This window comes from Oryzias melastigma, linkage group LG24 (assembly GCF_002922805.2).
Source record: "Oryzias melastigma strain HK-1 linkage group LG24, ASM292280v2, whole genome shotgun sequence".
NCBI classification, from domain to species: Eukaryota; Metazoa; Chordata; class Actinopteri; order Beloniformes; family Adrianichthyidae; genus Oryzias; species Oryzias melastigma.
Window position 1 is genome coordinate 16,975,477 of NC_050535.1, and position 12,537 is coordinate 16,988,013.

At 37.2% G+C, this 12,537-nt stretch overlaps 2 protein-coding genes across 3 annotated transcripts in view; one reads left to right on the forward strand and one right to left on the reverse strand.

The window, feature by feature from the left end:
* The window catches only part of med23 (mediator complex subunit 23), a gene marked incomplete in the record, with an annotated part of 129,350 nt that overhangs the window by 107,634 nt on the left and 9,179 nt on the right, over nucleotides 1-12,537 (reverse strand).
* Nucleotides 1-12,537, forward strand: part of stum (stum, mechanosensory transduction mediator homolog) — a 17,841-nt gene that overhangs the window by 2,668 nt on the left and 2,636 nt on the right. For both annotated transcript variants that reach the window (XM_036210495.1, XM_024290996.2), the window contains exon 2: nucleotides 11,788-11,970. In XM_036210495.1, the coding sequence (XP_036066388.1) occupies nucleotides 11,788-11,970 (183 nt within the window). The remainder of the gene's footprint in view (nucleotides 1-11,787; nucleotides 11,971-12,537) is intronic.

Consider the following 12,537-nt stretch of genomic DNA (forward strand, 5'->3'; position numbering starts at 1 on the left):
TTGAACAAAAAATACCCAGAAATGACATTTTATTCTTCATTTTCTTTTTTTTTTAAATGCCACTAGAACAAGTAAATAAAAAAAAGCATTTACAGTGAAGTGGCTCTATAATCCAAGGAGATGTAGGTCAAAATTCTGGCCAGAGGAGACTATGATTGCTAAAAATAAATGATAAAGAGCTTATACGAACAGTAAAAACTAACAGGAAGTAAATCAATTACATTTTTTAACACTAAAATGGTTTCTCGTTAAAATTCTAAACTGTGGAAGAAAAAATTATGAATGTGGTTGATTTAATGTAATCAATCCTTATTAGTGGCAGACTTCCTGAAACTGTTTTTAGTGAAGCCATCAATCAGATGTGAACCGTTTACAGCTCTGGGACCTTAAAGGGTAACCAAACAGGGAAGTTGGAGGCTGACTCCGCCCACAGCCGAAATGTGAAAATCCAGTCAGAGGGGCGGGGCTTGGGGAACAGGACTGTTATCATTACTGGAGCTGCAGATCATTGTGTGGGACTTCTGAAATGGCGTGGGACTTCAATAATTTGACCAACCAGAAAATTCAACAGTAATACCCGATTCAATCTGTAGGGGGCAGCACACAAACTGTTTTTTTGACTATAATTTCAGGAATTAAACAATTTTATTTTAATTTGTCAAAATAATTGGTAACAGCATATTTAAAGCCCTATTTATAGAGGTCAAAAAAGTTGATTAAGGGTTTGGTTAAAGTATTCTCTTTGGGCTTTTCTGTTGAATGGATCTACCTTTACATCCGAAGATCCAAACACCCACAAGAGTTGTCTGTTATTTAAGAGTGGAATAGATGCCATTTCCACTGTCTGTTAGCCTTCTAATGAAATTGTATTTATGCATTTAGTTATTTATTACTGACACATTTACTTGTGTATTTTACAATGCCTTCTGTTCAACATTCTTCCTCGTATTTGATTCTCCATTCTCACAGATGTCTGAGTATGTGTGTCACACTGACATCTGGTGCAGACTCCTCATCAAACATCACCGTGCAACAATTACTAGCATTACTTTTTCTGAATTCTGTGTTTAGAAGGTGCAGGACAAAAAACTTTTTTATTCTATTTTAATGTGTGTGAATAAATGATTTCTGATGATTCCCATAGAATGTGAAATGAGATTCCTGTCTTTGCAACATTCACTTCTGACCGACTCTTCCACTGAGCAAATATTTGTTTTTCCTCTGCAGGGTTATTTTTATAAAAGTCCCACATGAGTGCTTCTCCTTTTCTCATTCTTCACATTGTTTCCATTCTTTTTCTCCTCTGTCACTCACAGCTTCCATTTTGTTTACCCCGACTTCTGTACATTAAACAGTGGGTCGCTGGGAGCATAAAAATGTCAAAGACCATAAAAAAGGATCAGCAAATACCATTTTTTCTCCCAGTTTCTGACAGGAATACTGGCTTCAGGTGTTTCCACAGAATGTGTCCCCCAACACGGATGGAAGACATCAAGGCAACACATCACCTCAGAGTGTCTGAGCGCGTTAAGCGTCGCCTGGATGCCTTGACATTTTATTGAATAGCTGTGGCCGGTTGCCATGACTACGATGGCAGAAATGTGTGTGTGCATGTGAGTGTCACAACCATTTGGTTGTAATTGACTGAGACTGAAAACAGCTTGTTGTTTAGTTCAGCCTGGAGCTAAAGATAAAAAGAATAATAAAATTGAAATACGTCTGCAGGATGCTAGGAAACACAACAAGCTGCTACTAAAGCAAAACTTGTTTTTTTTGTAAATATTTGCTATTTTGTAGCGACCTCCATAAAAACAACTATCAATAAATTATGCAACTCAGTTGACAAGGAAAAGGTTCCATTCACAGAACAGCAAAGTGATTGATTTAGTCGCTTTAGAAGTCATGAAATTCAAGTCACGTGACACCGGATGCGTTGCATTCGCTTGGAGGTTTATGGGGATGTCAAAAATTTAAGGCCCTAAATTGGTGCCAATATTATTTGGGTTTCAAATAATATTGGCACCAATTTAGCTCCATAAACCCCTGCTTTACAATATTTGTACAAAACTGAGCCTAAAGTACTTTTAAGTTCAGAGGAAGAATATAAATGAATTTCATGGAGAGAAGCAATCAATTTAATACTAATAAATACATTTTAGAAGCAAAAAAAATTGCCTCGTTTATGTTTTGGTACATTAAAAGACAATTATTTGGTGTATATTTAACTGCCATTTTTCCTTAAAATGCTGCAATTGATTTTGAGCAGAAACATTCTTCTGGATATTATCTGCATCACAGCTGGGGAAGTCTTAGTGACAGATATTTATTTGCCGCACTGAGTAGGTGATAGATGATAGCACCTCCATGCTATTGTGATTTAAACAACATTTTACATAAATAAACCCCAGCTCCAGGAAGTCAGGAGGACATATTGTCAGCTCCATGCCCTCCCTTTTCGAGCTTGGAAACCAGAGGATGCATGACAGCACTGGAGCAGATATACTGCTAAAAGGAGGGGGAGAGACAGGTCTGCATAAAGCACAAACATAGTAGCTGACAGGTCAGGTGGTAACACTCGAGGTCGATCAGGAAAGGCTGGATCCAAAATAAAACAAGAAAAAAAAATGTCAGAGTCTGTCTACTCTCAAAGTTTATGAAGCAAAACGACAATTTCAGCAAAATATAACCAGGAACTACATGATTTTCCATTTCTTGTGTGGTCCTCTTGAGGTTAAAGATGCACACAAATCGAAGGCTGATGCAAACCAGAAAGATGGCTTTGCTTGCACCGACTTAAACTCTGCAAGTGTAGCTCAGGCTGTGGGGGCTTTAAGACTCAGAAGCTTTAGAACATCTGTATCTTCTTGAGTAATCTTACACAATGCCTCCTCCTCCCAGTGCTTTCATCCTCTGCTCTTTTGTCCTCCATTCCTGCTCCTCTTTTTGTCTTTGACACTTTTACACTCCGTTGTTAACCTCCCACGCTGACAGTGGGTGCCTTGTTGGAGCCTTCTGTGTAATTATAGTAATAAGTCTGGCTAATATCTAGGTGCACACATATAAACACACACTCAAGTGCCAACATTCACGATGTCCCACATGCGACAAGAGATACAAAAGCTTTTCTCTTCCATGTGATCTTGTTGGAAGATGATTCTTTGGAAGAAAGTTGATTTTGTAAAACTGCACATTCAAATATATTTAAACAGGACAACTTAATTTGTAAACAAGTCAAATAGATTTTAAAAAAATGAACATTTTGGTATTGTAAATAGCTTTTCTAAAGTCCAGAAATAAAACTAATGAGAAAACTAAAATTAAAGATTCAGTTTTATTCCTCTTTTATAAGAAACAATCAGACAGCAGCAAAATTCACTAACTTTATGTATATTTCATAATTATATGGAAATGTCACAAAATATCAAAATTTAAAATATTTTTGGTCATGTTTACATTTTTACATGTAGGCCATAAATACAATAAAAATCTATCAAGGACAACAAATAAACTAGAAAAGATGCATTACCTGTGATAATGCTAGTGTGATGCTATTTGATGAAAGTAGTCGCTAAAGCTTTTTGCTGAAAATGGTGACGCAATTTACTTTAATTGTTTAAGGAATTTCTTAAAAATCTGTAGTAGAATTGTTAATACTTGCCAATTTTGAAAAAAATATTTAGTGTGTTGCTTAAATATGAGCCAAACTCCAATTAGCCTAAAAACGCTAGCTTGCTGCTTAAATACAAGCTAAACATCCAAAAATGAATAAATAAATAAATAAAATAGCCAAAAAAAATCCTTTGTAGATACCAAAATTAGCAAAAAAAAAAAAAAAAAAGCTAGCATGTTTCTTAAATACTAGCTAAATTCCAAAATAGCGCAAAATTGCTCAGTAAACAAAACTAGTCAAAAACGTTAGCCTGTTGCTAAAATAGAAGCTAAACTCTGAATTAGCCTTAAAAAAAAGGAAAAAAAAAAAAACAGTAGATAACAAATTAGCTAAAAACGTTAGCATGTTGCCAAAATATTAGGGAAACTCAATTTTTTTTTTATTACTATAAAAGATGAAAACATAGTCCATGAATATATTTAAAGGTTTGTTGCTAATCTACTTAAAAAAAGTTTACAAAAAGTTTACCACAAATACAAAGAGTAATATCCTTAACGAGCTGATTTTTTTATACCAAGATTGCAGAAATTGCTGAAAGTGTGATTATGTTTTTAAGTGCCATAAACAGTGTTGGGCATCTCACTTCAAAAAAGTAATTAGTTATAGTTACTAGTTACTTCTCCCAAAAAGTAATTGAGTTAGTAACTCAATTACTGCATCTTCAAAGTAATTAGTTACTTGGAAAAGTAACTCGTTTTAAATTACTCTTTAAATATGGTAATATTTTGTATTTTTTCCTGCGTTACAAATAAAAAAAATAATTTACATTCAATAATACATGATAACCGACAATAGTATACTGGTATAGTTTTCCAATGGAGTCATATTGTCTAAGTTTAGGATACACATGAGAGAGGGTTTAGGGAAAGAATTTTCAATATTTATTTGTCAGAATTATCACACAAAACACTGCAACAAGTGGTATATAAAAAATGTAACTTCACACAAAAAAGGTAAACGTTTCAACTATTAACATACTTCAAGTATCTTACCTACAACTATAATTAAACAAAATGGCTTAAAAAACTGAAAGTGCAAAACAATAATAAATTAATAAACTACAATTATTAACCCATATTTCTGCTAAGAGGAGCAGCTCTCTGCATCTCTTTTTTCTCTCCCAAAATCCCGCAGCCCCGCCCACTCGCTCCGGAGTCTGCTCACTGCGTTGATCTGTGCGCGCTCGTGTCTGTCTGTGTTGTGTGTTTTATAAATATTACCCCGTTTCTGCTAAGATGAGCTACTCTCTGTCTCTCTGTTGTCGTTTTATTAACTCCCGAAACTCCTCACTCCGCACCGGAGTCTATCCACGTTGATCTGCGTGTGTACGTGTCTGTGAAAAAAGAAAAAAAAGTGTGCGTGCCTGTCTGTTTTGTGTCTCTGTGCTCGCGCGCGCACGTTTGTGTTGTGATTGTATGTTTATATCCGTGTCTACCACCTGTTTAGACACAAAAACATGATCACATTTATCAATTGTGGCATTTTATTGTGAAAAACTGGTTATATTTTGAAAAGAAACCGGATTTTCTCATGTATCTTGATGCAACTTGGGGCGCGCAACACAAGCAACTTTCGGGTGCGAAGCGCCCAGCTCCAGCAAGATCATCAAACTTTGAAGTAACGCGCCGCGATTTACACGAAGTAACTATAACGGCGTTACAGCGAGGATGAAAGTAATTAGTTAGATTACTAAATTACTTGATTTATAACGCCGTTAGTAACGCCGTTATACTTAAACGGCGTTAGTCCCAACACTGGCCATAAACGTACAGAAAGGAGCAGGAGAATCACTTTAAGCATTCACACAATGAGAAAAATAAAAGGAAATGTACTTGAATATCTATGAAAAACCCTTATTAAGTCACAGACAGCAGATCGGAGAGTATTTGTCAAACTGTTTGATTCCATGTGCTGCACATTGCCCAAACAGTAAATTTGGATGGCTGGCTGCTTCCAATGTGCAAGTGTATGCGGTGTGTGCTAATGGGCACCAACTGCTCCATCAAATGTTCAGTGAAGGCAACACATGGGACACATGTACCTGACGGAGTAATTACACGAGAAGAAAAAGACGGCAAAAACCCTGAGTTGGCTGCCAGAACTCCCGTAGAGGTCATGTGTTTCCATTTAGTTTGCTGTCATTCAGGACTCATGTCTGGAGGTGGGCGGCTCCACCAGAAGCCAGAGCATCTGCTGGTGGGCGTGGCCTTCGTGACCTCCAAGAAAGCATCTCTTTTGGATGAAATTGTGTCAAAATTGCACCTTTGGAATTTGATGGTCTTTTTTTGTAAAAACTTTTGAGGTTAGAATGTAGGAAAAGTATGCTTGATGTATCACCCCTTTGTCCTTATGCATGTATAAAGTGAAAAGGAGACATTTGGACATAAAGCTGAACATGAGTTGGTTTTGGCCTTTTCTTCCTCCTGAAAAAGAAGCTACAGCTTGCAGTCTAGTCGTTCCAGCTCCTCTCTTTGCCTCCACCTGCTCAGCCTGCTATGTTTTTTCCTCCAATGTGACAAGAAATGTAGCTAACAGAAAGAGAAAAGGCCAAGGTTATGATGCACTCAACGCCCACCAGGCATTTCATGTGTCGCAGTCAGTCCTCACTCACACTATTCAGCTTTCTAAAGGGAACAAAAAGCCTGCAGAGAGAACATCAACCTGAGAGGACTGACTGCAGGGATAATCATTGAATTTGTTGAAATGAGAACATTTCTCGGATAAGACCAGAATAAAAATAAAAAAATCAAATAAATATAAAACAGGGTACTGTAATCCACAACTTGATATAAAATGAAAACCCCAATAGTCTGTTTATCCTCGAAATATCAGAATTTGTTGGTTGTCACAGAAATACTAAAAACTCACTCTGTTGAAAACTGTGTTCTTTACATGTTCTTGAAACATCTTTCTCATAATGGAGGATACAAATAAAGAAAATTAAGCTCAAAATTGCATTTTTGAACAGTTAGTTCTTCAAATCCTTGTGAATCAGGAGCAGACAAAAAAGGCAGTTTGAAAAGGAGCTTATTTGTGACAAAGAAAATACCCAACAAGCTACCAAGTTCTCAGCAACAGGGAGAGGAAGGGGAGCGGGGTTGCTCAGTGCCCCCAACAGTCATGCCCACAAATCAAAGGTGAATTTATAATGAATTAATGGCGCTATGTGAAAATGTATTATTTTGGCTATAAATTGGCGTAATTACAATTAAAAAAAACTGGGAACGCTTTTACAAAAGATGAAAAGATGATCGTGTAGGGTTTTAACAATCAAAGACACATTTTGCTTCATGATTTTCCATTTTCCAGCCACTTTAGTGATTTAAACTTACATTTGAGGGTGGCACTAAAATGATCTGTTAGTACATTCAATTTGACCTCTAATGCCAAAATGACCCTTTAGCGTACATGTCTGTGCATTCACGCCAAACGTGGCAGGTATGTCAGATTCGTGTCTGCCGTCTCTCTTTTGACGCACGTCAAATTTATTGCTCAACGCCTTGATGCGCTGCAACAGAGCAACCACTGAAATTGCTCTGGAATTCATTCGATGCCACATTATGGAAAACATGGATGATGTTGGGCGAGTAGCTTGGGTTTTAATGTTTTGCAGAGATCTACAGAGGTGCCGGCAAGAACGTTGCTGCACTTGTTTTCACCAGATCTTTCAGAGTCTCTCATGGTCCTGTTTGCTTCACTCTTGCAGTAAGAGCTGCACCTGAGGGCCGTTTTAAACATTACTTCTGCCTGTGGTCCAGTTTGAGCTTTAACCCAAGAGGGGGGAAATAAAAATAAAACCGGGGGATCTTTATAATTTTGATGAAAATAAAAACATAAGCCAATGAAGCTAGAGCGATACTTCGTGCCACAACGGCACTCGCAGCTGCTCTATGTGCTTCTAACCGCCGGCAGGCAAGCAGACCGGGCTCCACTGCCCAGGGACCCACACCATTGGTAGTTGACCAAGCTAGATCTCCCGGGTTCCTGGTCCGCAGAGATCGCCATTTACTCTGCTGGAGCGGAGCTCACTAAGCTATTCACAGGGTGGCTGTCTAGCGTAGCCGTCCATCCAGCTAATTGAGCTCTGAGACGGGCTGAGGTTCTATCCAGTGTGTATCCCGTCTTTGGCCAACAGTAACTGGGACAGTTTAATATAGCGGCACCCGTTGGTTGACAAAATGGATGAAAGTTCATGACGAAAATCTTGGATGTTTATTTCTACCCTTCGATCTAGTCCCTGAAAACGTCACGTGCCCAAAGCTGAGTCCCTGATTGGTTGACGCATTTGCTGCGCCCGCTGCCCAAATCGCGCAGCGTCTTACCGTGTCTTTACATTGACTTAACTTTGAAGCTCGATGCCTCTGCCGTGTCTGCTGCGTTCGATGTGAATGCACCATAAAAAGGGAGGTTTTATCTTATGTTTGAACCACATAAAACCACGTGACTCCTGAATTGAATCAGGTTTAAACACAAAACCGTTGGATGTCAAGACAATAAAACAAATCACCACCTGGGCCAGAAAAACAAACACATTCGGCCTGATCATTAAAAACGTCATGGTGACATATAAGGTCAAGATAGCAGGGAAGTAAAAAAAAAAACTTTCCATACAGTCTACTATAGAGTATTTTGGTCACTTTGGGCTCTGCAGGAAAAAGGAATGTGGGGAAAGTGCAACTCAATGGAAAACAAACCACTCAAAATGTGTTGAAAGCACATTCTGTCAAGCTGTCAAAGCAACAAAGTGATGCAATAAAACCTCAATTGCTCCCTGGAGCTGTAGTGGTGGGAGGCACAAGAATTGTGACAAAAACATTAGCAAATTGTCATTTCTATTTAAGACGTCAGAAAAGTGAACTTTTATTAAATCTAAAACCGGAGCTCAAGTGTTTATGTTCTTTGATTTACTGTAACTTTTCAACCGTTAACACGTTCATCGTAATTTCATTAGAATCTGAAGTTAAATACTGTACAAAGGCTTTACGGTATTTTACTGTAAACACCAATGAATCGTCTCCAGTGACAACCTTTGTTGAGTTTATGTATTCTGTCTGTGCACCGGTTCATTCCATTCAAGTCAACTTGAAACTGTTCAGTGGCATAAAATAAAGAGTTCTACGTCTGTCTGGTGTTGCATTGATCCAAGAACTCAATCAGGGTGAACACACCTTGGTTCAAAACAGCTGGGAAAGTGGTTGCAGTGAACTCAGAAGAGGTGAAAATGACCTTCACTCAACCGCTTTTCTCCTTCAGAATCTACTTAATCGTGTTAACGGTTGAAAAGTTACAGTATGTTAAGGATTTTGTGTTCAAGCTTCAGCGGCGTTGCCTCAGGTGTTAAAGGGTTAAGTTACATCCACTGTACTGCCTCCTGCATGTGTTTCAATTGAACAAAACTAATTCACAGCTAACATTTATGGGATGCGCAAGTCTTTTTTCACAAACAAATTCAAAAACCTTTTAAACGAAATTATTAAATTTTGGTCTTTTTTTTGATGATGACGATTAAACTCTGATTTGTGGACTGTTGCGGGCGAGGGGCAACCCTGCCAAATTCAATCTTAAATTTCTTTATATACGTCCTCAATCAAGAGAAAAAAAAATGCCACAAGAACATGTTAAAAACATGATTTTCATCAGAGTGGGTCCATCATGTTTAGTGCTGCCACAAACGACTATTTTAATAGTAGACTAATCACCGATTATTTTTTCCAATTAGTCGACTAATTGGGTCATGCATAAAGTGGATGTAAAACAGACATCTTGTCCATAATTAGCTTTTAACTAACTAACAACTATATGTGCTGTAAGCTAAATTTGGCCACTGTAGATGCTAGCGATGATAGCTGAAAATGCTGAAGATGAAAGCCAGCTAAAATATTAGTTAAATGCCCAATTAGCCACAACAGCTAGCATGTAGCTGAAATATTAGCAAAACTCCAAAATAGTCTAAAAAACAAAAAAAAAAAAAATCAAAATTAGCTAAAATAGCTAGCATGCTGCTGAAACATTAAACTCCAAATTAGCCTAAAAAAAGGAAAAAAAAAAATTAAATTACCCAAAAAAGCTAGCATGTAACTGAAATATTAGCTAAACTCCAAAATAGCCAAAAAGTCCAAAACAATCCAAAAAGCTAGCAGAATTCCATCATAAATTTCTATTTTACAACACTCTGACTTCATATAATATAAAGTAACGACTAATCTAATATTAAATTAGTTCTTGACTATTTTAATAGTCAATTAGTCGACTAATCGTGGCAGCCCCTATCATGTTGTGCTCTGAAGTAACTCAGACCAAAGCCTGATACGACTCAGAAGAGATGGAGCCGTCTCAAGAACCCAACCATCGTTACTCATCCTGGAGAAGCATTCAATTGAGACTTTATCGAGACTCTAATGGACTCTTTTCACCGTGACGCATGTCTAATAAACTCAGAAAATGTGTTGTTGAAGAGGCTAGGGAGGCTTCCAGGTAACCCAAGGAGCTCTGACTCACCGATGGATGTGGAAAGCAGGATCTCAAGTAGCTCTGGTTAGGCTACAGGCTTTCTCTTTGGGTGGAGTTTGAACAGTTTTCCCTTGAACATCAAAATACAGAGCTTCCTGAAATTATTCATGACTCAGGGGTATGAATACATTTGGAGAGCATTTTTTATTCTAGCTTTTTCCAGGTCTTTTTTTTGGTCTACATAATTATTTATGTTGAGAAGAATCAGTGTTTTGGGGGATTTTTATTTGTTTTGTATGCAGTGAAAAAGCAGATTTCACTAGGCTGATTTAAAAAAAAAAAAAAAGAAAAAAGAAAAAAACTTAACTGATGGATGACAGAAATGTTAGCAGCTTTTTTACCCTGAGGGTTTTCCATAAAGTGATGAGCACTCCGTTGCGCCTCTTTCTAATGTGTTCTGCAGCCTTTTCAGATCACTGGTGATTTACAGTTTATAATTAAAAAAATAATTCTCGGTAGATTGGATAGTGATCCATTTTATTGTAGTAATACATTCTGTTGCAAAATTATTTCAAAAAAGTTGGTCTGTATTAATATAATCTGGTTAGTGAATGAAAATTTACTCGAAAAATTTAAATACTTGAAAATTTATTGCTTATGACAATGTAATGATACCTTGAGATTACTTGGTATATATACACTCTTAATACGGGCCGATTTACCAGGATTCCCACCAAAATCTGTGGACTCCAATTGGTAGATTGGTAATTGGCAACATAACGCTTTGGGGTCGCTCATAGTGAGCAATAAACAGTATAATACACTTAAAAGCTCAAAAAGGTTTTTTTTTCTCCATACTATGGCCCCTTTAAGAAACATCACAGAGAGGTTTTTGACCAATTTTAAGAAATGCTGATGAGTATTTAAAGCATCTGAAGTCCATTTTATTTTATTTTATTTATTTATTGGAGTGTTTGGTATGATTCAACTGTGAATTTGAACTTACAACCCTCCAGTCTCAGGTCAGACACTCTCCCATGAGGCCAATGAGTTGTTCAGCAATGTTAGCATCAGTAAATCATTAGCTCTAACTGTTGGTCGTCATGATTTGACATTTGTTGAGAAAGTAAAATGTTACCTCCGTTTTGTTTTCGGATGTGCATCAATCAAGAAGTTAAAGTAACTTAGTTTTAGAGTCAAAGCTTAGAATAGAATATTAGAAATGTTGCTGATTAGATTTAGAGAAACTATAAAATACCAGAAAAGCTGTAGATGTGGCATGTGTGTATATATTATATTACAATAGTAATGATAAAAAAATCCATTAATCTTTAAAGTAATATTATACAACAAAAAAAATTAACATAAAAAAAGACTTTAGCAAATTAAAAATTTTGGTCAAAACTTTTCATAAAAAAACACATTTGACCACTTTTTAAAATAATATTTTCAGTGAATATTTACACTGCTGAGAATATTATCGTGTAAAACAAACAAACATATCTCCTGTTTATTTCCCTGGTTTGTGTATTCTGGGTTGAAACTACTTTAAAGCTCTTTTATCACTGCCGGACTCTAAACATTTTAAACCGAGCTAAACAGAGATAAAGAGTGGCGGTTTACATTCCATGGCGTTTTCCTGATAATTTGTTCTTTTTGTCCTGCAGGTACTTTCATCTCGGCGTTCACGGTCCTGTGTGGGGCTCGCAGTGAGCTGATCTCAGAGCGAGGGGTTTGCTGCGTGTTCTGGCTCAACGTGGCTGCAGCTCTCATCCAGATAGTGACGGCTGTGATCATGGTGGGCTGGATTATGAGCATATTCTGGGGAATGGATATGGTCATCCTGGCAAGTCAGTATAACACTTTCAATCAGTTCATTTCTTGCTTTTTCAAACATTTGTTTCTTTTTTTTCCACTTAAAAATTGCAGTTTTTCTACAGGATAATTACTGTTATAGACACTTTAGTGCAACATTGCTGAAATCAGTAATACTGTCTTTGACAAGCACCGACACCAATTGAATTCGAGTTATCTGTAAAATTCAGTGCTAACAATAGTAAACATGAACAGCAGTGCCACTACTTAGTGCAAAACTGTTGTAAACAACAGAACAATAATTGAATAATTCAAGTAGTTGTCAGGCACACTGGTGCTCGTGACAGTCAGTCTTGAAACGTGCGCCCCCTATCTACCTTCAAAGGAACGTCTCTGCAAAGGATGACGAATATAACATTTTACAGCATCTTCAAACGAGAGTAAAAGATCAATACTTGGTGAGAACCCATCGAGAATCAATCACAGGACTAAATATTGCAATATCGATATTGGCAGACCCCTAGTTAGTGAATCAGTTTTCCGCACCACAGTGTGCCCTGCAGCCTATTATCCACCAAAAAAAAAAAAATAAATAAATATCA